Here is a 26535-nt window from a genome sequence, read left to right as displayed (position 1 = left end):
TTCCCATCCAAGACCTACACAAATACAGTACATAACATTTCAACAGCGTATTAGCTTTTTCAATGATCTTATCTTGGCTGATTAAAGTGCAAGCTGCCCCTTGGCCTCTCTTTATTGTGATTTAACCAGAAAATCTTTAACTATACTTTCTAGGGCTATGCAAAGAACTGCCGGATACTTACGCATTTGATTTCTATCTTCTAAATGCATTTGTCTCTACAAAAATTGATTCTGTGATTTTTCAGCCCATTTTTCTAACCTATCAAGAATTTTTCAATGTCATTTCTGTCTTTTGTAACATCTGCAAATCTCATGAGGACTTTTTTTGATCTTTCTGACACACACACACACATATATAATAAAAATGTAGAATATTAGTCCCAAGATCAAATCATGTGGCACTTGATAGCTCATCCCAGTTTGATTAGAAATCCTTCATAATAGCTCTTTGAATACAGTTTTCAAGCCAATTGTGGAGATAGTTAAAAACGTGTCTGGAATGGGCCACTTCACGTCAAATGACCACCAGATCTACTACTGTGGAAAAGAGGACCACAGAAGAAATGGAGTAGCCTTCATAATTAATAGTAAAGTGGCTAAAGCAGTGCTTGGATACAATCCAAAAAATGATAGAATGATCTCAATTCAAATTCAGGGCAAGCCATCTAACATCACAGTGACCCAAATAAACACCCCAACCAAAGATGCTGAAGAAGCTGAAGTAGAGCAGTTCTAGGAGGATCTGCAGCACCTACTGGACGACACGCCTAAAAGAGATGTTATTTTCATCACGGGAAACTGGAATGCTAAGGTGGGCAGTCAAATGACACCTGGAATTACAGGTAAGCTTGGCCTGGGAGAACAAAACGAAGCAGGACATGGGCTGATAGAATTTTGCCAAGACAACTCACTCTGCATAACAAACACTCTCTTCCAACAAGCTAAGAGACGGCTTTATACATGGACTTCACCAGATGGACACCGAAATCAGATTGACGACATCCTTTGCAGCCAAAGGTGGTGGACATCTATACAGTCGGTAAAAACAAGACCTGGAGCTAACTGTAGTTCAGATCACGAACTTCTTCTTGCACAATTTAGGATCAGACTAAAGAGATTACGGAAGACCCACAGATCAGCTAGATATGAGCTCACTAAGATTCCTAAGGAATATGCAGTGGAGGTGAAGAATAGATTTAAGGGACTGGACTTAGTAGATAGGGTCCCGGAAGAACTATGGACAGAAGTTCGCAACATTGTTCAGGAAGCGGCAACAAAATACATCCCAAAGAAAGAGAAAACCAAGAAGGCAAAATGGCTGTCTGCTGAGACACTAGAAGTAGCCCAAGAAAGAAGGAAAGCAAAAGGCAACAGTGATACGGGGAGATATGCCCAATTAAATGCAAAATTCCAGAGGTTAGCCAGAAGAGATAAGGAATTATTTTTAAACAAGCAATGTGCGGAAGTGGAAGAAGACAATAGAATAGGAAGGACAAGAGACCTCTTCCAGAAAATTAGAAACATCAGAGGTAAATTCCAGGCCAAAATGGGTATGATCAAAAACAAAGATGGCAGGCACCTAACAGAAGAAGAAGAGATCAAGAAAAGGTGGCAAGAATATACAGAAGACCTGTATAGGAAAGATAACGATATTGGGGATAGCTTTGACGGTGTGGTCAGTGAGCTAGAGCCAGACATCCTGAAGAGTGAGGTTGAATGGGCCTTAAGAAGCATTGCTAATAACAAGGCAGCAGGAGACGACGGCATCCCAGCTGAACTGTTCAAAATCTTGCAAGATGATGCTGTCAAGGTAATGCATGCTATATGCCAGCAAATTTGGAAAACACAAGAATGGCCATCAGATTGGAAAAAATCAACTTATATCCCCGTACCAAAAAAGGGAAACACTAACGAATGTTCAAACTATTGAACAGTGGCACTCATTTCACATGCCAGTAAGGTAATGCTCAAGATCCTGCAAGGTAGACTTCAGCAATTCATGGAGCGAGAATTGCCAGATGTACAAGCTGGGTTTAGAAAAGGCAGAGGAACTAGAGACCAAATTGCCAATATCTGATGGATAATGGAAAAAGCCAGGGAGTTTCAGAAAAATATCTATTTCTGTTTTATTGACTATTCTAAAGCCTTTGACTGTGTGGACCATAACAAATTGTGGCAAGTTCTTAGCGGGACATCTTGTATGCCTCCTGAAGAATCTGTATAATGACCAAGTAGCAAGAGTAAGAACAGACCACGGAACAACGGACTGGTTTAAGATTGGGAAAGGAGTACGTCAGGGCTGTATACTCTCACCCTACCTATTCAACTTGTACGCAGAACACATCATGCGACATGCTGGGCTTGAGGAATCCAAGGCTGGAGTTAAAATCACTGGAAGAAACATTAACAATCTCAGATATGCAGATGATACCACTTTGATGGCTGAAAGTGAAGAGGAACTGAGGAGCCTTATGATGAAGGTGAAAGAAGAAAGTGCAAAAGCTGGCTTGCAGCTAAACCTCAAAAAAACCAAGATTATGGCAACCGGCTTGATTGATAACTGGCAAATAGAGGGAGAAAATGTAGAAGCAGTGAAAGACTTTGTATTCCTAGGTGCAAAGATTACTGCAGATGCTGACTGCAGTCAGGAAATCAGAAGATGCTTAATCCTTGGGAGAAGAGCAATGACCAATCTCGATAAAATAGTTAAGAGCAGAGACATCACACTGACAACAAAGGTCTGCATAGTTAAAGCAATGGTGTTCCCTGTAGTAACATATGGCTGTGAGAGCTGGACCATAAGGAAGGCTGAGCGAAGGAAGATCGATGCTTTTGAACTGTGGTGTTGGAGGAAAATTCTGAGAGTGCCTTGGACTGCAAGAAGATCAAACCAGTCCATACTCCAGGAAATAAAGCCAGACTGCTCACTTGAGGGAATGATATTAAAGGCCAAACTGAAATACTTTGGCCACATAATGAGAAGACAGGACACCCTGGAGAAGATGCTGATGCTAGGGAGAGTGGAGGGCAAAAGGAAGAGGGGCCGACCAAGGGCAAGGTGGATGGATGATATTCTAGAGGTGACGGACTCGTCCCTGGGGGAGCTGGGGGTGTTGACGACCGACAGGAAGGTCTGGCATGGGCTGGTCCATGAAGTCATGAACAGTTGGAAGCGACTAAATGAATAAACAACATTAGCTTTTTCAATGATCTTATCTTGGCTGATTAAAGTGCAAGCTGCCCCTCGGCCTCTCTTTATTGTGATTTAACCAGAAAATCTTTAACTATACTTTCTAGGGCTATGCAAAGAACTGCCGGTTACTTACGCATTTGATTTCTATCTTCTAAATGCATTTGTCTCTACAAAAATTGATTCTGTGATTTTTCAGCCCATTTCTCTAACCTATCAAGAATTTTTCAATGTCATTTCTGTCTTTTGTAACATCTGCAAATCTCATGAGGACTTTTTTTGATCTTTCTGACACACACACACACACACACACATATATATATATATAATAAAAATGTAGAATACTGGTCCCAAGATCAAATCATGTGGCACTTGGTAGCTCATCCCAGTTTGATTAGAAATCCTTCATAATAGCTCTCTGAATACAGTTTTCAAGCCAATTGTGGAGATAGTTAAAAACGTGTCACTCAGGTTTCAACTAACCATCTTCCTAATTGGAATATCATGCAATATTTTTATATATTAATCTCTACAGCATTTCCACCATCTATTCAGGAAATTAACCAATCAAAACAATTGTGGGACTTGTTCTTAACAAATCTGTATTTCTGATATATACTGCATTTATTTCAAGACTGATAGCTTTACATTCCACTCTAATTTTGACCTAGGTCTGCAGAACTTTTTGCTTACGTCTGAACACAGAGCCATTATTTGTTCTCCTCCAGAGAAGATGTGTCATCGTTTCTCTGAGACTTTTCAAAGATAATAGGTTCAGCCAACCACTCAGCAAGGTCTGTTCATACTTTAGTGTGGAATCTGCCTGGCCCTTGAAATATTTCCACTCATTCCAAGTCAGGAGGTAGTCCCTGATTGCATTTCTGTCAAGGCCAAAGTGGAATTCTGCTTCTTCAGCCACCCCCTCACAATGCTACAACTGGAATGCATATCTTAGAGAAGACTGAGCAAAATAGGAACGGTGCAATTTTCTCTTTTTGTTCCTGTCTACTAGTCTTTTGCTATCTTTAGAGTTTCTTTTCTATTTTCTGCAAATCTGAAGAAGCCACTTTTGTTATTTTTTTCTCCTTTAGTGAAGAATGCTGAATCAGACAGTTAGGAAAGATTATGTTAAATCTATCCAAATAGAAGTGGGACTACATCCCAATCCACCTTAAGCACCAGGATGAGGAGTTTTAAGACTATAACTCTATATTCATTAAATGAATATGGTTTCATCTATTACCTTTATACAATATTTACTTGTTTATTAATGCTGGTGGATCAGTAAAACAAAAGCTCACCATAGCCTGGAAAAATGAAATGGATTCTATATACATGAAACATTCTGTATGCAGAGTTGGCCATAGTTAGTGCTTGGATGGGAGACCACCAAGAGAGCCAAAAAGGAGTCCAAAGAAGGCAATGGCACTCCAGTTCCATATTGTGGCCAAGGAAACAGGAGTGCTGGGAAGGGAAGAGAAGCCAAGATGGTGACTTCAACCACATGATTGAAGCTCTGCCTGTTATTGTGTCTCAGAATGCACACAATGAAGGGTCAGGGCTTTGAGCAAATGGTTGTGGCTGCAATCTTGACTTTTTAAACCCCCTTCCATCCCTGTGGATGCTCCTGCAAGGAAATTACGCATGTGTTCATTTGGTCCGCTGGACCAAACTCCATTCAAAGGGGGCTTACCTTTTTATGCTGAACCTATTGCAAATTGACCAGCACAATGGGACATTGCCAAATAATTTATGGTTATTTTTCAGGTGCTGTGGGGAAAAAATCCGCCTTCAAATCCATGATTTCATGGACACATTCATGTTGTTTCCTTGGCAGTAATACAGAAGTGGTTGGCCATAGCCTTCTTCCAGCACAGTTTCTTGATTTCCGCATCTCAGCTTCCTTTGGAAGCCCAGAAAGGACAGTCCTATGCTGCCACCTGCTGGAACTTTCATGATACTACAAACTTTTAAATTACAATCCAAATATATTTAGACATTTCCTGTTATGCATATTTACCTTCCAAGGGTCAAGCTGATGTGAAAAGAATAGCCACAATTGAAGTGTGTGTTTGTGTCTGTGTGCACGTGCCTGCATGTGTGTGTAGCTATGTATCGCACACACATTTTAAAACAAAAGCTACATTTTCTCCGTCCTAAGAGGGCACTGACTGGCCTTCCAATACTGAAAGCCAACTAATTTTAGCAGAAATAAACAGGTAGGGCAGGGTGAAGTGGATGAAGAAGACAAATTCAGCTCCTCTTCCACAGAGATCCTCTCAAATTAGAAATTGCCCTCCATTGTAGATCTCAGTCTACAGTTTAAATTTTGAGAACATTGGTGCAAGGGCTATTGGAAAACAGCTGTGGACAAAGTCTTGTCTGTTCTCAAAATTGCTGCTATGCAGAACATAATCATTTATAAAGCCCCAGCTGACCAGCATGTTATTGACTATACTTTCCCTACAGCCTCTGCTTGACTTTGCCCTTTTTCTGGGTCATCAGGCAAACTAACAATCACACCACTGAGCTGGAGCGATCAATTATAAGGAGTCTGGGACTGTTCTTGAGAATAAAGGTGATGCTAGCGGCTGGTGCTTTGTCTAAATTATGATATTGTTGTTGTTGTTGTTATTATTTTTTAAAGTCATGTCAGGAAAAGAAAGCATGGGAGGTGCCAAAAGGAGAAAGCTGGCCTGCTGCAAAGCACAAAAGGACCCCAGTAGAACTGGAATGGGGTATAACTGGGAAAAGACAAAATGAGGCTGTCGCATTATGTCTGGCTTGGCCCTTAGTTTGAGATGACACGATACGCCAGCAGTGCGCTTGTTGGATTAGACTGACATTTGCTAACTATTAACTTCTTCTGCAGAGCCTTTCTGCTCTTAATCCTTTCTTTGGAACAATGGATGAGCCAGATACTGCAGGAGACTATTGTGTAGTTTTGAGCCCTGTATATGTGTATACGTGGCAGGGATTCAGAGCTATCGAATCCTGGGTGTTTGCTTACACAAGTTTTATCTCAGCCCCTGACCTTTGGTATTCCCTTACAATCCCCTATCCCACACCTGCCTACTCAGAAGTGACCCTAAATTGATGGAGTTACAGCAAGCATTTTCCTTTTCCTTTAACTCCCCTGGGAAATAAAAAAAATAAAAATTAAAAAAATTAAAAAGAAGAAATATAAAATAAAACGTGCACCTGAGCTTCACACCTGGATCGGTTGCACACCGGCTACCTAGCCTGCAATGTGAGCTTTACTCCTAGGATTTTGCAAGCTTACTTTCCTACACATGCATCGCGCACAAAGGCATGGGGCAAATGGGTTCTTGGGATAATAGACGTGTTGGGGCAAAGAGCTTCCTACTAACGAGCTCGTCAAGGATTCTTGCCCCCCACCGAAAAACAGCAAACTCCCCCAAACTCTTGAGCGCCCGCCCCTCCGCTCCCCCTCCCCCACCAGCGCCGAAGGCGTTAGGAAGCTCTCCCTCCCTCCGCTTCTCAGATGGGGCGAGCTTTCCTTTTTCTGCCGAGCAGTTGGAAAGAAATGAAGGAGGGAGAGTCCTTAATCGTTAAGAAATTTTAAAAAAAGGAAAGGAAAGGAGAAGAGGAAGAGGAAGAGGAAGAGGAAGCGCAGGCAGTCATTTTGCCCCCTTACCACCGCCGAGCCGCTGCCTGCTGGCGCGCCCTGCCTGCGCCCTGGACTCCCCGCCCGGCCACGTCGGCACAGGCGAGGAGCGAGCGCGGCGCAGGGCGGGCCGAGCGAAGGGCCGGCTTTCGCTTTGCGGGGCGGGGGGGGCGGCCTTCTCGACGAGCCCCCGAAGCATCTTAGCGGCCGGAAAGGCAGAGAGCCGAGCGCCTTGGGCGGGCCCGCTAACTCTCTACTCCTCGGGGTATCCCAAAGAGGGAGTGGGAGATAAGAAGAGGGTGGGTCGCAGTTGAACGGAGAGACGATTTTGATCCGCGGAAGAAATAGGAATAAGAGCGCAGTGGCGGGCTCCGGCAGACAGAAGCCTCCCCTTTTCCAACTTGGCTGAGTGGGGAAAAGCTAAGGAGGGCTGGACTTTGCTCATGCTTGAATGGGAGAACACCAGGAAAATTCAGAGCAGTAGGCTAGACTAGATGGTAGAAAAATAATTCAGAACAAGGCAGCTACCTGATGGAGCCCTGAGGTTACCAGGAGCAAAGCTGGCCTAGGAGATTGGACCTTCCCTTTTGAAGGTCCATCTGATGTTTCTGCAAGCTTCACCTGCTTGCCTCTTTCCATTGTTTCACTTTATTAACCATTGTCAGTTAATGTACTTGCCCTTCTTAAAACCTTTGTGGATGTTTTATTTGCTTATTTATTCTGGTGCCTTCAAGTCAGTGCTGATTCCTGGTGACTTCCTGGACACGTCCCTGCAGTTTTCTTGGCAGGATTTTGAAAGTGGCGTGCCATTACCTGCTTCTTAGGGCTGAGAGAGAGGGACTGGCCCAAGGTCCCCCAGCTGGCTTTTGTGCCTAAGGTGGGACTAGAACTCACAGTCTCCTGGTTTCTAGCCTGGTGCCTTCACCACTACACCATCCAGTGTTTGTGGATGATAGGAAGACAGAAATCAATAAAATAAAGTGTTAAAGGGGCGAAAACAAGCCCCCTGCCAATTTTACACATATACCCCCATCCCTTATCTGGCTTTTCCTTGGGGTTCTATCCATATATGGAGAGTCGCCTCTCCTGTCTGCATGAGCTGGACTGTTTCCATGCCCAGCAGAGAGGCTCTGGACCACTGAAAGAGGTAGGGTGACATGGACCAGTGGGGAGCCCACTGCCCTAAAATAAAATAATGCCTTTGAGGCATACTAGCCTGGCGTTGGGAGGAGGCAGAACATCACCCAAGCCAGTCTGTTCTTCAAAAATCAAGTATGGACCGTGAAGGTAGATTCTAAGAAATAGCAGCTCTTGGAACAATTGCAGGCTGGTGAAAATCAGGCGTATGGTTACCTTCTTGTTTGTTCCTGAGACTTTCTGCACACCATTTTGACAGAGAATACCAGACACCAGGCTCTGTCACTTTTATATTCCTCACTTTCCCCAAGGAATCAAAGTGTCTTCCAACACCCATGTAAGGCAGCGTAGACCAGTCAGCAATGGGCAACCAGTAGTTTTATAAAAAGGAAGATGGGAATTCAGGTCATCCCCCTGACCTATTTGGAGGGCTCTAACCATGGTGCACTCTTGCGGGCACACACTTCATGCTAAGGTGCAGTTTGGTTTGATTATTGTTGGTTGAACAAGCCATAAGCCATGGCTTATAAATAAAAAGTGGTGGATTTGCATGTATTGCTAACTTTAAATCAGGCAAGGTGTGGTTTATGCTGCCTCTGAACTAGACCAGTATCTAAAAATTCCTAAGGCAAACAAAGCAATATTGTAGAAGACATGGATTATGATGAGTACTGGCTTCACACTTTCCCATCCCTTTTGCTCCATTCCAGATGTTCCTGTAGGTAACCATGCAGCTCTCCAAGACAGCCCATCAATCACTGTCCCCTCCCTCCCCCTTCTCTCTCTCTCTGTCTTATCAGACTTCAGTATCTCCCCATGCAGCCCTTTGATACCCCTCTCATGTGAATGGCAAGTCCTGTTTTGCCTGAGTAATGATCAGCATAAGGATACCAAAGTCACTCCCGGCATATCAAGGGCTCAGCATATGTAGCTATGATTCTCCTAAATCATACACTCAAGAATGACCACAGGATACGGTCAAACAGGTCAAGAGGGCGGCTGTGACAGTGTGATTGAAGCTCCATCTGTTTTTATGTCACACACACAATGCACATTAAAAAATGGGCAGAGCTTCCATTGCACTGTCACAGATGCCACCTTGACACTTTTGACCATACCCTGTGGACACCCCTGCATGTATCAGTCTCAGGAAGCTTAAGTGGTAAAGCTATTTTAATGTCAAACAGTAACGCTTCCTTTGAAGTGGGCACTTGAGCCCGCTCCGTGTATTTTTCATATGAAAATGATTTGCCATTTCTTTCTTCTGGATTTTTTTTTCCTCTCACCTTTCCACTCTAGTCTGCCGACCCGGGATTCCCTAGTGGTCCTCATCCAGGTACTAACTGGGGTCATATCCTGCAGCTTGAAATTTCAGACAGGGGTTGTGTGTGCCTGACGCTGCAGGGCCGTCTGCCAGGTCGGCATGCATGTGTGATGAACCCTGTTCTGTATTCCCCTAAATGCAACTTAATCACAAGCCATGCAGGATATGAATTACGTTTATTCCGTGAGAATCAGCCTCCAGTTCCAAAGCAAAGTCACGATTAACTTTTGCTGTGCGGTTCAGCAGCTTAAGGCTCCCCCCACCCCAGCACAAAAACAGCATTTTTCTGTAACTTTCACTTCCCCCTATTTGGCCCTCCCTTTTGTGTCTCTTCAGCCGTCTTTAGCAGGCACAAAAGTCTGACCTAGACAGTTCTTCTCTTCCTCTTATCTCTTACCGGCTTGCTAAGGAATGCTGGCTGTTTAGCACACGGGGGTTTTCATTCAGCACCAACCTCCCTCCCTTCCTTCACAGCAGCAGCAATTCATGGCAGGGTGGAAACTTTGATTCAGAACCCCCTGCAAAGGTTCCATTCTGACAGCATGTAACTGAATCTGGAGAAACGATTCCGTGTAGAATTGCACACGCCTTTGAATGTTAAAAATTGTACTAATCAATTCTTTATCAGCATGTATAAAATAAAGTAATAAACTAACATTCGTGAAGTTGGACAGTCTGGTGCAAATAAGTTACTGTAAAAGTTCAGCCCAGCCATGTTGGTTTCAGTATGGAAGACGTTTGCCACTGCGGCTGTCTGGAATGTTTTCCCACCTTCCCAGAATAGCCCTAGGATCTCCTAGTGGTCTCCCATCTACATACTAACTGTCAGACTCTCTGATCAAAGGTTCACAGAACACTCTTATCAGAATCGCTTCCATCTTTCCAGTACTGGTGTGGACAGACTTTGAGTCGCCAGAAAGGAGGAGGTGCCAGACTGGAGTGTGAACTGGGTTGTTATGGCTAAAGAATTATTGCCCAAGGCCATCCGGGTTGGGCGAATGCCAGAAGGGCCATCTGGCACGGGAAGGGGGGTTGCATGCTTTAGTAGGTAAGGGGTAAGGGGGTAATTTAGAGGCTTGTAGTTTTAAATGATAGTTTATGGGGGAATCTCTCCATTGGCAACTTTCTTTTGTACTGGTCACTTCGCATCATTAAACAGAGAGAGCCTGGTCTCCAGACTGTCATTGAGCGAGTGCTCCAGTGCGCCAGTTATTACACTAACTAGGACCAACCCTAACTTTTCTGAGCTCAGTCAAGGTTGGCCATCTGCTAATAAATGCTTCTTGAACTTTCTGTATCCAAACAATAAAGTATTCTTTTTTTTTTTGAGGGAGGCACCCATTTCCTGCCCCCCATGGACTGCCTGGGGGCGCGGCTGGCGGCTTTTTCTGGCGAAAGCTCAGCCACCTCTCCTCCCCCCACTTTCACTTCTGATTAGCCTGGCGCAGTTTCCCAGCTGGTGGGATTCCCCCGATCTCTTGCCCTCGCTCCGCGGGGCTGCTTAGCAAAGCAACGGGCGCGTCCGGGAGCGGCAAGCAAGGGACAGAAGAAGTGGGCAACGCGACGCCACTTCTGCGCGGAGGAGGCCGTTGGGACGGCTGGGAAATTCAGAGCAGAGCGGCCCCCGCGTGCGGGCGTCTGCAGGTGCGTGCGTTTTCTTCGCGCGGAGCAACTTTATCCCCAGCCCCGGGCAGGCCGCTTCTTCCTCCCAAGATAGGTCGCCCTGCCCCGGGCGCACGAGCAAGTCCCGGCGCGCTTTCGGATCGGGTCCAGGCGCCGCTCGGGGGCGGCAGCGAGCGCGGCGGTCCTGGGGCTGCGCGCTTCCCTGCCTCCGCGGCTCAAGGCGACCGGGCGCGCTTCCTTCCCCGCGAAGCGGGTAAAGAAATCAGAATCAGGAACCCCTTTGGGCTGCTGCTTCTCCGCGCAGGCCGCCTACCCGTCTAACCCGCGGCGGCGCTGGGAGCTCCGTCCCTTCCCGGGCGACCTTCTGCCCAGCGTTTGCAACCGCGGGCTCGTCAAAACAGCCACCCTGAACGCGCCGGGCGGATGAAGAGGAAGGCTTCCAAGGGGCCGGCCGTAAAAATGTCGGCTTGTTTTGAGAGGCCGGCTTTCTGGGCATTTCTCTGCCCTTGGCTGTTTTCAGCCCGACTTCCTCTTTTTAAGCAGCAACGTGAGTCTTTAAAAAAAAGAAAAAAGAAAGATCAGGCAGCGGGTATAATTTTCCCCGGAAATAGTAGCACTAGTTGTCAAACAGCTTCTCTCGTTAGGATTTGCTCAGAGGGGGAAAATCCCTGGGACGATCCACACTCACAAGCTTTTTTCTCCCACGGCCTTGCTTTGAGGCATCCCAAGTAATTAAGCAAGAAAACATCGGGGCAGGCGCTGTAAAGCATAATGCGGTAATGAATGAATCAAAGGAACAATACTGGCCAAGGCTACATAATTTAAACTTTGTAAGGTGCATAGGCTCCAAGCTGCTGGGGGCTTGGAGGAATGGCCAGCATCTCCAAGTTGCTATGTGATGCTTGTGATCTTAGCAGAAGTGATTTCCCCTTTTTTAAAAATTATCCATTATGCTAAGGTATGTGTAATGCCCAGTTTAGAAGGAGGGGCACTTTTACTGTGCAGTCTTATGGGAATTATTTGCCCAGAGTCAGTCTCAAACATGTTGATAGAATAGAATAGAAGAGAACTTTTATTGTCATTTCACTATACACCAAAGTACATTAAAATGAAATTTTGTTGCAATTGGCTCAAGCAATACAAGAATACCATAATTACTGCAACATGTAATATACATTCTTTACCCATTCTGCTCCTCTAATCTTTATCCCTAATAAATATCAGTCCTACATCCAGCATGTGTTCCCATGGAGTGAGAAGGGATTTTTAAGAGTTCGGGAGTCCGATAGCCCAGGGGACAAAACTGTTGCCTGATCTAGCTGTTCTACATCGGATGCAGCCGAACCTTTTCCCAGAGGGCAACAAGGAGAACAAGCCATGATGGGGGTGGAAGGGGTCACTGACAATATTTCGGGCCCTGGACAGGCAGCGTGTGTGCGCTATGTCCTGAATGAGAGGAAGGGAGATCCCAGTTATCTTCTCTGCTGCCCTCACCACCCTCTGCGCAGACTGCTTATCGGAGGCCCTACAGCCTCCAAACCAGACAGAAATACAGCTGGTCAATACACTCTCATAGTGCCTCTATATCAGCAGATGTGTCATGTGCATCTCACAATAGCTGTGCTCACACCTACATTGAGACATATCAATTTATCGAATAGACACTGTTGCCTAATGACCGGGTTCATACATGCAGTAAGGTTGAGTTTAGGTACCATGACAAGCTCAAAGCAAGCCATGTTGAACTTTATATTGTGCGTGAATCAGGCCAGTGTATCTGATACTATCTTCCACTGAATCACACACAACATGTATTACACACACAAGTTCCATGGCTCGGCTATTGCAAACCAAAGCTTTACTGTATGAGTTGTCAGCTGTTGGATTAGAAACTATGAGCTTTTTTTTAGCCTGTGAACGTTCTCAGGAGCCATAGTGTTAAGTGTAAAAATTAGAAACTAAAATCATTCTATAACAATACGCTGGTAAAGCAAGCTATGCTAATGTCAATACTGTCTTGACTAAAAATTGATTGTCATTTACAAACCTAATCAGAGCAGAGGTCAGCATTCAGAGTTACTGAAACTAGATAAAACCATGTTTGTGTGTATGTTCTATTAAAACAAAACCTATTTCTTTACATCATAAAGCATTAAAATGGACCTACTGTATGTAAGAAATACCACAGCAGCTGCACACAATTACATGTATTCCCGTGTAAATTCTCCTTAATATTATTTGTAATAATATTACAAATCAGTAAGTTCTAACAGGTTCTGCATTCCTCCATAATATCAGAGTGGTGCTATAAATAAATGCACTGGTTTTAATTAGGCAAACCTGCAAGTATAAATTATAGATATTTCAGATTTTCAGACTTCTTTCCTAGACTGTGTCATGCTCCCCGACAAACATTCCCAGAACATCTGATTGGATTTGCATGCATGAATGGAGTTAACATGTGTTGGGACTTGTGGGTCAGTAGAATTGGGAGGGAGAACATGACAGGAGTGTGCAAGCACCTTGTTTGGACTATCTTTGGTATTCAAGGTCAAGCTGCTGAGCCGTTGAAGACATCTGCATGGAACTGAACTGACTGGCATGAAGAGGGGGGCTGCATGCCTGAGAAAGGGAGGGGGTTTGAACTCATTGGGTTGTTTAACTTGGGGAAAATGCGGGAACTTTCATTCACAACTTTTTCACTGCTCACTATACTACTCTCCATTAAAGAGATTTCTATTGCAGACACGTATGAATCAAATTTAATGGCAGGCTGAGTAATGCAGTCATTACAGTCTGCTCCAAATTTCAAAACAATCTCTCCTTTTATAAAACACCTCTGTAGTTTATTGCCTGCCAGACCCTTTCTTGAATTTATCCACATGCAATCTATATATGCTAGTTGGATAGTGAGAGAGTCTGACCTGGATTCTTTAAATCAATTTTTGACTCTGCTGTAACTCCTTAAAGCAAAAATTTGTGTCTCAGAGCTAGCCTGAATCAGACTGCATTCAATTCAGGTTTTGATAGGTTCTGTTTTCCAGTAGACTTGATTCCTTGTTCTTAGCATCCTCAAACTTGAGTTGGGTTTAGAATTCATATGGTCTTCAGTAGGCCCTACCATGGTCCCATGGTCCTTATTCACAACATTAATCAGCAACCAAACACTCTATATAGATTTAGCAACTTGTTCATGAAGCTGTCATGTGGTATTTTATTTCAGGATATTTTTTTTTTTAAAAAGAAGGAACTATAGATGATGAAAGTTGCTTCAGGACCAGAAAGAATTAGATTCTCTTGGCTGCAACAGACAAACAGAGAAAAAAGAAAAAAAAATATTGGTCAAATTCTGTGTCAATGTTTTGAGAATGAAAAATCAACAAATGTCCTTTAACAAAACGTGAATATATAGCAGAAATTGTATATAGAAGTAAAAGATTTAAATGGCATTATTTATTTAAAGTATTGAGAAGGAGATCTATATACTGTATGCCGTAAGACTGCTGTGGGAGACAGATTTAGCCACTGAGATTTAAGAAGATAATTGGACCACAGTGTGGAAGAAGCAACTGCTAAAGAGAAAATCAACATGTTGATGTTGAAACAATCCATAGATAGTCCCACATTCCTTCTAGAATTAACAGCCTGAATCCACAGGTCTGCAGTATGGCTGGAGATGACTGAGAGCCCAAATATTATTTTACTTGATATTTATGAAATTTATTGGTTATTTCTCTGCCTTCCCCTGTCTTCTAAAGGCAATATAGTATCCTCAGTTTATCTTAGTGGATAAGACGAGTTCAGCCATTTCTTCTCTAATTTAAGAAGGTGATTGATTGATTATGTATCATCAAGTCTGTGTTGATTCTTAGTGTTCATATTGATAGATTTTTCTCTAGGATAAACTGTCCCCTAGTTGGTCCTTCAGGTCTTCCTGAAGGTGCACCTGTCACTTCTGTAATTGAGTCCACCCATCTTACTGCTGGTCATCTTCTTCTTTCCTTCCTTCCACTTTTCTCTATAACATCATAGGCTTCTCCAGGAGTTGGTCTTCACATACAAAGTACAGTTTCCAAAGTGCACTAATTTGAGCCTGGACATTTGTGCCTCAAGTGGGCTGACTTGCTTGACAACCTGTTTGTTTGTTTCCTTGGCTATTCACTGTGTTCTCACATGCCTTCTCCAACACCACATTCAAAGGTACTAATACTCTTTCTACTCTGTTTCTTCAAAGTCCAGAGGAGTCTGGTAGCACCTTCTCAGGCTAACAAATTTCATTGAAAGGAATAAGCTTTTGTGAACTACAGCTCACTTTATCAGATGCTATGAAGTGACTAGAGTGATGTAGGATTTAAATTAGGATGAGGTGGGGGGAAGGAGGGGAAGACAGAAGACAGGATTGTTTTGCAGATTTAAATAGATTAATTTAACATTTAATCCCTCTTTTCTTCTGGAACAGGGCAGAACTGGGTGGCCCAATGCAGAAGAGGGCAGGGCTGATATACTGATGAAAAAGTCATGCCCTCCTTTCCTTCCAACCAGGTATATGGCCTTAGGGATCTATGACTGAATTGGTTAAAACAGGTCTATTTGGATTGTGCAGTTGGTGAAAGAAGAAAACTACATGCCTAATATCTTTTCCTGACATTGTGTTTGCTACCCCCTTTGCCCTTTGTGTAGATGCCTTATGGTTATATACCATAATATCTTGTATGACCCTGAGTAAGAAAAGAAACTAGGAACAAAAGCTTGGAACACAAAGAAATATATATGCTGCTGAAGTCTTCCCCAATGCACTCCAGTTTCATCTTTTTACAAAATCACAGAAAGCTATCCCATTACTTTAGGGACCCTTTCAACAAATCCTGTTTTCAGTATCTGAGAAAACCAAGACACGTACTGTATGACTCATATAAACTGTCTTGATAATATAGTATTAAACAGACATTCCTGTTCTTCTGTTAAAGTTTCATTTATTGTCATTCAAAGAATAAAGAATATTGAACCATGAAATATTAAGGGCTGACATAATAGTATACTGTGAATTATTATTATTATTTTTGCAGAACTGTGTCCAGTTGAGAAGGGCCAAATCCTACTGTCCGATGGCTGGAAGAAAAGTGTCAGATGCCAACAATTTCCTCTCTATTTGTGTACTTATGACAACCTTATGGAATGTCACCCACACATCCACGGAACATGAATTTATAGCAAACTATTCAAAGGGTTCCCTGCCTACTGTTCCTAAACATTTATCAGAGCAAACAAGAGTTTTGGATTTGTCGGATAATAGTATATCTGAACTAAAAACCTCTGATTTTCGTTCTCTCTCCAACTTACAAGTGCTAACTTTGTCTTACAATTCTATCAGAGAACTTGATTTCAGTGTTTTTCAGTACAATGAAGCCTTAGAGCATCTTGATGTATCTCACAACAAGTTGCAGAAGATTTCTGGTCTTCCTGTTAAAAGCCTCAAGCATCTAGATCTCTCTTACAATGACTTTATCACCGTGCCCCTGTTCCCCAAATCTGGCAAAACATTAAAGCTGAACTATTTTGCCCTCAGTATTAGAAGTATTTCCAGTGTCAGTGCTCTTCTGGATTTAGAACTGGACACTCTGTTTTTGGACTTAGAATACCTTTCTGAATATAGCCCCGGAAGCCTTTTAGTATTCAGTGCGAAGACTGTTCGGATTGTGGCCCCTAAAAATACAAACCTTCACATTTTCTTGGATCTGCAGTTCAGTGGTACAGAAAGCTTAGAATTTTCAAGGATCTCACTGGAGCAAGTTGAAGACTTAGAAATGTTTTTGTCAAAGCTAAACAAAAAAAGTACATTGCAGAATCTAACAGTAGTTGATATCAAATTCACTTGGGAAAATCTCCTTAATGTTTTCGAAGCAGTGGGGAGATCCAGCATTAATAACTTAACCATATTATATCCAACCATTACTGAATTCCAAGATAAATATTTTGATGCGGATCTCTCATTAAAGAGTTTTGCCATCAAACGTGCACAACTGAATACAGTAGAGTTTAACCAGAGCATTGTGTACTCAACTTTTTCAAACTTGAACACTGAAGCCTTGACTATTTCTGATTCTGGTATATTATATATGTATTGTCCTGTAAGACCCAGCAGATTTAAGTATTTATGTTTTCAAAATAACACATTGACGGACACAACTTTCAAAGACTGCCATCACTTAGCTATGCTAGAAACACTCATTTTACAAAAGAATCGTCTTGAAGACCTTTCCGAAGTGAGTTTAATGACAAGAAGCATGAAGTCTCTGAATTATATGGATGTAAGTCAGAATCGTTTGCAATACAAAGAGAGTGGAAACAAGTGTGATTGGGATGGAAATATAATTAAACTGAATTTGTCATCCAACAAGTTAACAGAGTCTGTTTTTAGATGTTTACCGAACAATATCCAAATTTTGGACCTACAAAGTAATCAGATTTCAACCGTGCCTAAAGAGATAATTGACCTGATTGCCTTAGAGGAGTTAAATTTGGCTTCCAACAAACTGAATGCATTCCCTGGATGTAGCCATTTTAGAAACCTTCAAGTACTTAACATAGAATATAATTTTGTTCTCGATCAATTTTCTGAATTCTCCCAGACCTGTCAGAGTATTCAAAAATTAAAAGGAAGACATAATCCCTTCAGGTGCAACTGTGAATTAAGGGAGTTCCTTAATCTTCCGAAACGATCTGTGGAACTAGTTGGTTGGCCTGATTTTTATATGTGTGAATATCCATATGACTTAAGGGGAACTCTTTTAAAAGACTTCCATATTTCTGAACTTGATTGCAATGTGACCCTTATTATTGCAGTAGTTCTGGTTGTCGCTCTTGTCATACTGGCCACTGTCACCTTCCTCTGCATCCACTTTGATATTCCCTGGTATTTCAAGATGATTTGGCGTTGGAGTCAAGTAAAACACCGGATATGGAAGACTAAATCAGAAGAGATCCTTGAGAACACCCAGTACCATGCATTTATCTCCTATAGTGAGCATGATTCTGACTGGGTCAAAAATGAGCTGATTCCCAATTTGGAGAAGGAAGAAGGGTCCCTAAGGCTCTGCCAACATGAGAGGAACTTCATTGCAGGCAAGAGTATTGTTGAGAATATCATTGATTGTATTGAGAAAAGTTACAAGTCCATCTTTGTGTTATCTCCCAATTTTGTGCAGAGTGAATGGTGCCATTATGAGCTGTACTTTGCTCATCACAAGTTGTTCACTGAAAATGCTGATGGTCTAATTCTCATTTTGTTGGAACCAATACCGGCATATACCATTCCTGCCAGGTACTACAAACTCAAAGCTCTCATGGACAAGAGGACCTACTTGGAGTGGCCAAAAGAGAAGAGGAAGCATGCATTTTTCTGGACTAATCTTAGGGCAGCTCTTCAGATTAAACTTCCATACATTGAAGAAATGAAAGAGCTCTAGGTAAGAATACTAAGAAACAAATTGATGTTCATTGATGTTTTTCTTTTAAATTATCAGATAAATAATTTTTGGTAGTATGGCTGCATACCTTAATTGAAATAAGTTAAACAAAAACCCAGTTATTTTGGAAAGTGATTTACAGAGAAGAGGGAGGTCTAACTCAACTTTATTTATTCATACCAGTTATGAAAATTACTGTATAAAGAAAACAAACGTTGTCTGCATCCTGATGTATATATTTGAAGTCCCCAGGGATTACTTTTGTGTGTTACTTCACTGTTAGGAAGATATCATGGAACAGACATCTGTATGAAAAAGACAAACCAAGATAAACATGCACACATAAACTAGGAAACAAATATTCCAATATATTGCAGCATTTGCACATCTTAAAAATTCTGTACCTACTTGCATTGATTCCAGGTATACAAATTCATCTAGGTTTTTTTCCTTTGCAATCATGTTGTCCATTTTTCCTATCAAACACAACTATTTTGGTATTTGATACATTAATTTTCACATGTCTATTTGAGTTGCATAGAATCTAACATTTGGAAGAAATCACTTGGGTTCTTAGCCAGAAACAAGGCATCATTTGTATACAAAAGTACAGATACATTCACATCCCCACTTCTAACCACACTACAAACATTCCTTATATATTTCTCCATAAATACATTAAACAACCCAAGGCACATCACACATCCCTGCCTTATTCTTTCCTCAGTGTCAAACCATTCACTAAACATTCCACTTATGCATTCTTTATTTCCATCATATACTGCTCTTATCAAATTCAGCAACAACTCCATAGTTGCACAGACTATTCCATACCTTAAGCCTATTCACTTAACCAGACACACTTTCTAAATCAGTGTTTCTCAACCTTGGTGACTTTAAGATGTGTGGACTTCATGGCTGGCTGGGAAGTTCTGGGAGCTGAAGTCTACATATCTTAAAGTCACCAAGGTTGAGAAACACTGTTCTAAATCAACGAATGTGAAATATGCTTTCTTTTTTACATTCATACATTTCTCAATGACCAGTTGTAGAGCAAATTGGTCTGGTCTGCACACCCCATGCGTGGCATAAGGCCACCCTCTACTTTCCAAATGTTGCTTGTGGTCACCAGTTCAATCTAAATTCTGTCAAACACCTTCTCATGCACACCTCAAAAACTCATTACCCTGTAATGAGGGTACTTTGCATTCACTCTTGTTAGTTTTTTCTTTAAACAAAGAACAGTAACTGTCATGAGTAAGGATGGCGAGCAGGGGGCTCCCACCCAGACTGTCAAGCGCATGCGTAGCACTGAGGAACTGTTCAGCCATTCAAAGAGACACAGATCGGGACCGCCTTAACCTTTGGGGTTTATATGGCTGGGTTTTTCCCATGCTTCCTCAGTTTGTTAGGATTCTTGTTAAGTACTACTAATAAATATTAGAGACCAAGTCATTGTCTCAGTGTGTTTCCTGGTAATCAGGACAGTAACAGCATTCTTCTAATTGTCAGGCACAGAAGCAGCCTTCGTATTATTCATTCAGTCATATCGATCCATAGGCAAACCAAATACGTGTTTTTAAAATATGTCCAATTCTACAGAGTAACTTGTTGTCTTGCCCCCAGCATTCTCATCTTCATCAGTCTTATTTTTCATAGAAACTCACATTTAGAGCATTCATTTCCATTACACGCTTGATGATGCCATCTGACAATAACTGGGCGTGTCATTAATCACAAAGAAGGTGAGAGAGAGCCGGCTTCGTCGGTATGGACATGTCCTTAGAGCGGAACCTTCCACTGTCGCCAAAATAGTTTACCATCTTAAAATCGATGGCCGGCGGCCACGTGGGTGACCAAAACAGAGGTGGCAAGACACCATCAATCAGGACATGCAAATTGAGGGTCTGCGCCCTGAGAATGCGGACGATCGGGCAACGTGGCGTTTCAGGATCCCAAAAGCAGGCCCTGCGATAGCGGGAAAACGCTAGGAAGAAGATTTCCGTTACACTCTTTGACATGTCATTATCGTTCCTATTCAAGTCTCTAAAATAAGTCTTCCAGCATTCCCTCACTTCAATTTCATCCCAAATAATTTTATCAGCTTTATTTCTAATTCCATTCATTCGTTAAAATTTCTATTACTGCTTTACCCGCAAGCGTCCCTTACTCTCTCTCACTATATTCTTTGCAACTTTGTTTTTGCTATACGTACAAACAGTATATTCCCCTCATCCTCAGTTTTTGCAGCATTCTCTTTCATGCATTTTTTCCCTTGTGCATAGCCTCTGCACTCTTCCGACATTTTGTAATGGATTTCTTTTCAGTTGGTTCAATGCAGCTCTCACGTTCTTACTCGTTACGTCCACTTTCCACTCATTCTATTGAGAGAGTAATCTACTAACTTTTTTCTTACAGGATCTGCATGGATGGGGAAGAATCTGCTTTCTGTCTGACAAGACCTAATGGCTGTGGTTTTTATGTCCCCCCCTAATTTGTGATTTGCCATCTTTGACTGTGAATGGGGCGGCACTCTCGCTGTCCAAGCTGGTGCACGATCTGGGGGTCCTCCTGGACTTATGGTTACTGCTTGAAGGGCAGGTTGGAGCCATGGCTAGGAGGGCCTTTGCACAAATGCATCTTGTGTGCCACTTGCCCCCTTTCCCAGACTGGGAAGCACTGCTCATGGTCACTCATACCTCAGTCACTTCATAATTCGATTATTGCAATGCACTCTACATGGGACATTCAGAAGCTGCAGCTGGTCCCGAATGCAGTGGCATGGGTGGTAATGGGTGCACCAAAGCACATCCATGGAACACCACCACTGGCTGAGCTGCACTGGCTCCTGATAGCCTTCCAGGTACAATTCAAGGCGCTGGTCATCACCTTCAAAGGCCTCCATGGCATGTGACCAGGTTACTTACAGGACTGCCTATTCCCAATGGTTTCTGCCCATCCTACTGATCTGGCAGGGTGGCTGTACTCCAGGCCCCGTCTGTGAAACAAGGTTGCTCGGTTTGGCCTATAACTTCTCTGTCTTAGTGTCTGCCTTATGGAACAGCCTCCCCCCCGGAGATGCAGATGGCCCCGACTCTCTTGGTTTTGGGAAAGTGATGAAGACCTGGCTTCTCCCCCAGGCACTGGGACCAGGATGTTGAGGGAGCTGGTATGGGGCGCATGTGAGTTTTATCAGGGCCTCAACATTGCTTATTGTTTTAAACTGTCTTTTTTAATGTACTGTGTTTTCATTCTGTTCTAGAAGCTCCTTAAGTTTGTTAAATAAATATATAAATAAACAAACAAGCAGCCAAATAAATATTGACCTCCCCTGACAATCAGGACTTTGATCAATCAGGGCTTTTCTATAATGCTAATTAGTAAGGTAAATATAGACTAGATCACTAGCCTGAGTCACACCCATGTGCAGCATTTCTGTTTCAATAAATTATGGACACTTAATTTTGATTTCAACTGCTTGCATTTGGGTTTTGTGAAGAAAACAATGCTGTAAAAAAATACCTGATTGTTTAATAGCTTTATCTTTCATTAGATATAACTTAGTTGACTTTTGTACTTCCTAATTTTTCTATATATTTTCTATATTTTATATACAGCCTCGTGTGGTGCAGAGTGGTAGGCAGCAGTATTGCAACTGAAACTCTCCCTACAACCTGAGTTTGATCCCAGCGGAAGCTGGATTCTCGGGTAGCTAGCTCAGGTCGACTCAGCCTTCCATCCTTCTGAGGTTGGTAAAATGAGAACCCAGCTTGCTGGGGAAGGTGATGACTGGGGAAGGCAATGGCAAACTACCCCGTTCTATAGTCTCCCAAGAAAACGTCATGAAAACAGCATTCCCCCAAAGGGTCAGACATGACTCAGTGCTTGCACAGGGGACCTTTCACTTACACAATTTTTCTATTGCATTGGATTTTTGCTACAGTCACCTTGGATTTGTAGAAAAATTATGTATATGTTCTAGAAATAAAAAAAATCATGAAGTTGTGTCTACATCAACTGCATTATATCTGTCTTCTTGCAAAAACATATAAACATCTCAAAAGTAAATCTCAAAAGTAAATCCTGTTTAATTTAATGGGGATTATTCTAAGAAGAATGACTATCATAGTATGATGGTAGTCAAAAGACATTTCCAAGCATCCTTTGATATCATGGCAATATGATAAATGCTGAAAAATAATCTCTGTTGCTTGGATTGTAAAAGGGTGCAAGCCCTTGATTGCGGTGTTGCAACTGCTCTTTTGCCTGTTTTGACCCATCTTAAAGTCCTTGCTGGTCTATGTGGACACTCAGCCAAAATGCAAGGTTTTGGCCAAAGTGATTCAAAGTGTAACCCCATCTCAAAGATGGGATTCCCCCACTTTTCTTGTGGAGACATCCTTCTGAAAGATGCTCACAGAAATTTGCTCAAAGAAAAATCTATAGAATTCCCTTCTGTCCAAGAGAGGATGAAAGAAAAAAAATGGGGGTGGGGTGGGGGGACAGCAGAATCAACTTCTATCATCCCCAATTTCCCTTCAGGACATCCTACAATACCAACACAGTTAGGCTTTGCTTAGGGTAATTCTAACCAATGTGTTAAGACTTTATGAGCTATTTTGATTATTATTGTTATTTCCATTTTATTGGAAACCTTCTGGAGCCATGAACTGGAGTGACAGCATATACAGCATACATAGATACATACAAACATAGCAAACATTCTGCTATGCAACTTAAATGAACTGGAACATTAATGGATAGCACACAGCAAAAAGTGACTGCTGAGCTTGCTGATCGGAAGGTCAGCGGTTCGAATCTGCTTGCCGGGGTGAGCTCCCGTTGCTAGTCCCAGCTCCTGCCAGCCTAGCAGTTTGAAAACATGCAAATGCGAGTAGATTAATAGGCACTGCTTCGGCGGGCAGGTAACTGCGTTCTGTTTAGTCATGCCAGCCACATGACCATGGAGGAAGTGTCTACAGACAAACGCCGGCTCTTCGGCTTTGAAACGGAGACGAGCACCGCCCCCTAGAGTCAGACACGACTGGACTTAATGTCAAGGGAAACCTTTACCTTTTTACACAGCAAAAAGTGACTGGTATACTTTTCTATTACAGGCACAGTATATGTATTTTTCATGGGAAGTTGGTGACATCTAGTGGTGTTAGATATTCTTACAAAAGGGGAAGTTAATGATGCCAATTTTAAAATTTATTTATCAAATTTTATCACCACCCATCTCCCCTTGAAGGAGGGACTCTGAGCAGTTTACAATAGAAATACAATTTAAAATTCAGTACAACTATAAATAATACAATAAATATAAATATGAGTAAAAGGTAAAAACACAACGCAATACAATATAAAATTAAATTAAAATACAGTAGTGAAATAATTGGTGAAAGGAATAAGAAGAAACAAATTTGATTTACAGTAGTTAAGTTGTGGGAAAAAAAATGATCTTGGGCACAAGAAGAAATAAGTAAGAGTAGGTCCACCCTGGTGAAACTAAAATGCCAGATTCCTTATCCGAAGACCAGCTATTGTACCTCCTTGTGTAAGTATCCAAAAAATACAAAGGACAATACAATAGTTTAGAGTTACTGTACAAATCTACACCTGATCTCTGTGGAGCTCTGTGAACTTAAGATTCTGAGTGGAGATTTACAAGGTTTGCAAACACACCAAATATGTAGGGTCAACACAGTATGTAAACTATGTCATCGCTACTTACTGCTTTTCTTCCCTGCTGCGTTTTCTTCTTGTCCTCAAGGCAGCAGGAAGCTTTGCTGGCATACTTTGCATTGCCTTCATTCCCAAGCCCTATTTTGCCTTGATAATAGGCCAATGAAAGCTGCTGTCCTTACAGATTTCCTGAAGAACAAGCTAAGGAAAGGGATTGGTGGATTGCCCTGTTTCTCATCCCACTGCATCTCACCAGTCATCAGGAAGAACATCCAACAACTGCACTTCTTAACGTGGAGTAGGGCTGGATCAATGGGTTACCAATTACAGTATCTTTTCTGGCCTTGTCCAACTGTTTGCATGGGTGCATTCAAAAGGAACTCAGCTGATAGAAGTGTATAGCTGGGCTCCTGGTGGACATAGGTTTAATGTTACCCTGGAACAAAATAAGAGCCTTCAAAGCTTCATTATTTGCATAGGGTAATACTTCTTTATTTACTACTCTAATTATTACTATCAAAACTAGAACCAGCTGGTAGTTTGATTGTTGGGGAGGGTTTGCATGTTATTCATCTGGGTTGTGCCCCTAAATTTTGTTCCATCTTTCGCCTCTAAAGCAACAGTTTCAGCAGTTACTAAGAAAGAAGTGATTGCTATTTTTCTGGGAGATGAGACAATATAAAAGCTAATAATCACAACACTACTTAAAGCTAATAGGCACTGTTAATACTAGAATGGAGGTGGCTCAACAGTTTCTCAGTTGGAAGATCAGGGGAAGTCTTATAAATATATCATTTGTTACTGAAGACAAAATTCTTCAGAATAAAAGAGTCTCATTCTTGCCAAGCCAAGAAGCCAAGAATTCCAGCCAGTGCTCTATAGAAGCACAGGAAATACTGACTTTGAAAATTATCAGCTAGATATTGAGGGAGTTCATAGTGTTCCAGTTTCTCCTTTTTTGTCCAACTGATAAGCTTCAGCCATTTCCTTAGTTTTGCCTTGAGGAATGAAATCTTACAGAAGGCCTGATCCACTGAAGGAACTGAATGGGGAAATACATTTTCCTCATAATACAGTCAGGAAGATCAACAACAGAGCAAATGTCACACCTGAGAAATATAATTTGAAAGAAAAATCTTTAATCTTTTATCAAATTTCCAGCCAGCTTTGTTTGAAACGATCAAATGGCATTCAGAAATGATGTGATAATCATATCGATGCTTAAATATATTTGATGGCATTGTTGAAGAAAAAGGGTTTTTCCCCCGTAAAGTTGGTATTTTGTTTCCTTGTATCTAGGTTGCTAAATGTCTTAATTGCACATAGAATGTAAAAGGGTGGGAGTATTCAGCTTAAGCACAGACAAGTGTTAACTAACTTAAAAGTTGGCAACAGAAACTGGGGTTTTTTTGTAGATGTTTTCAACATTTGTATATAAATTAGTGGACCATATGATAGGTGAAGGTGATTTGAATCCAAATTTGTAAATATGGTAACACTGAAACATGAACTCATATTCTGTTGTATTGCAACTTCTATTGAGACATATGTAAAGAGCTACTAACACCTTCTAACCGCATTTCTGGGATGGACTGAAGAATGTTATGTTCAATGTTTCCTGGCAGATAAGGATACCAAGGTAACTCTCGCTGTGGCAAAGTTTGTTTTCACAGTTTGTTAAACTCACACAGTTAATAGCGAAATAGTGCAAGTGTGATTATACATTTTTCAACTTGTGTGCCTTTATTTTGTACGTTCTATTTTGTAGGTTGTATTCTGTAGGTTTTATTCAGCAGGTCTTATTGCTCTGGATTGCTGACTTGTAATAAAGGATTTGATTTGATTTGAAAAATTGGATCTGTTTAGACAGTACCCCTCCTACCCAAATTATATACCAGATTTATATTTTGCAAGCTTACTTGTCTGAATTTAATTAAGAGAAACTTTGGCCTTCTATTAATCCTTCCTAACAGGAATATAATTTATTTTCTTTATGCAGAAAAGTTTTGATTATATATAATATCTCATTCCTTGATACCTCAAGTTAAAAGATGGGATGTAGATCCTTTTACAATTTTAGATCATGGTCATGTTAAAGGCATTGCTTAAATATATTCTTTAAGTGCTCCCTGAATATATTTTTGCTAATTTATAAAGTTTTGTTGAGCAGAGGAAATGGCAGAGATTTTTCATTTGAACAAGGACTTGGTTATTTTACTGTCTTTAGTATAGCACACACAAAGCATTTATTCAAGATATGAGTTATCTCATATACTTCTTTTAAAAAGAAAAAGAAAACATTGACTTATATCCTCCGCAATCTGTTCCTGCTCCTTTTACTTTTCCACAGCCTTCTCCAGCGCTTAACAATCCTTGGAAAAGGCTTCTGTGCAGACATGGTCCAAATGGAGAACTTGTTCCAATGTTTCCAGCCATCTGCTGAGGCCTCTTCTGGCTTTCACAAGTGCCCAAGGAAGCTGTA

At 41.7% G+C, this 26535-nt stretch overlaps 2 protein-coding genes across 2 annotated transcripts in view; one reads left to right on the top strand and one right to left on the bottom strand.

Moving 5' to 3' along the window:
- Window positions 1-26535, bottom strand: part of KLF3 (KLF transcription factor 3) — a 174395-nt gene that overhangs the window by 101988 nt on the left and 45872 nt on the right. The gene's annotated exons all lie outside the window — the stretch shown is intronic.
- On the top strand, window positions 15935-21320 carry LOC134501962 (toll-like receptor 6). The gene is made up of 2 exons (XM_063310007.1): window positions 15935-18364; window positions 20785-21320. The coding sequence occupies exons 1-2, from the start codon at window positions 16008-16010 to the stop codon at window positions 20822-20824; spliced, it is 2397 nt and encodes a 798-aa protein (XP_063166077.1). The 5' UTR covers window positions 15935-16007; the 3' UTR covers window positions 20825-21320.

This window comes from Candoia aspera, chromosome 8, assembly GCF_035149785.1.
Source record: "Candoia aspera isolate rCanAsp1 chromosome 8, rCanAsp1.hap2, whole genome shotgun sequence".
NCBI classification, from domain to species: domain Eukaryota; kingdom Metazoa; phylum Chordata; class Lepidosauria; order Squamata; family Boidae; genus Candoia; species Candoia aspera.
The sequence above is the reverse complement of the archived record's forward strand: the minus strand, read 5'-3'. Positions and strand labels throughout refer to the sequence as shown.

Excerpts from the sequence above, each read along its gene's own strand:
- LOC134501962 (XM_063310007.1), top strand. The coding sequence starts at position 16,008 with ATGGCTGGAAGAAAAGTGTCAGATGCCAACAATTTCCTCTCTATTTGT. Across the intron at positions 18,365-20,784 it reads ATTGAAGAAATGAAAGAGCT|AGGATCTGCATGGATGGGGA; the intron begins CTAGGTAAGAAT and ends CTTTTTTCTTAC.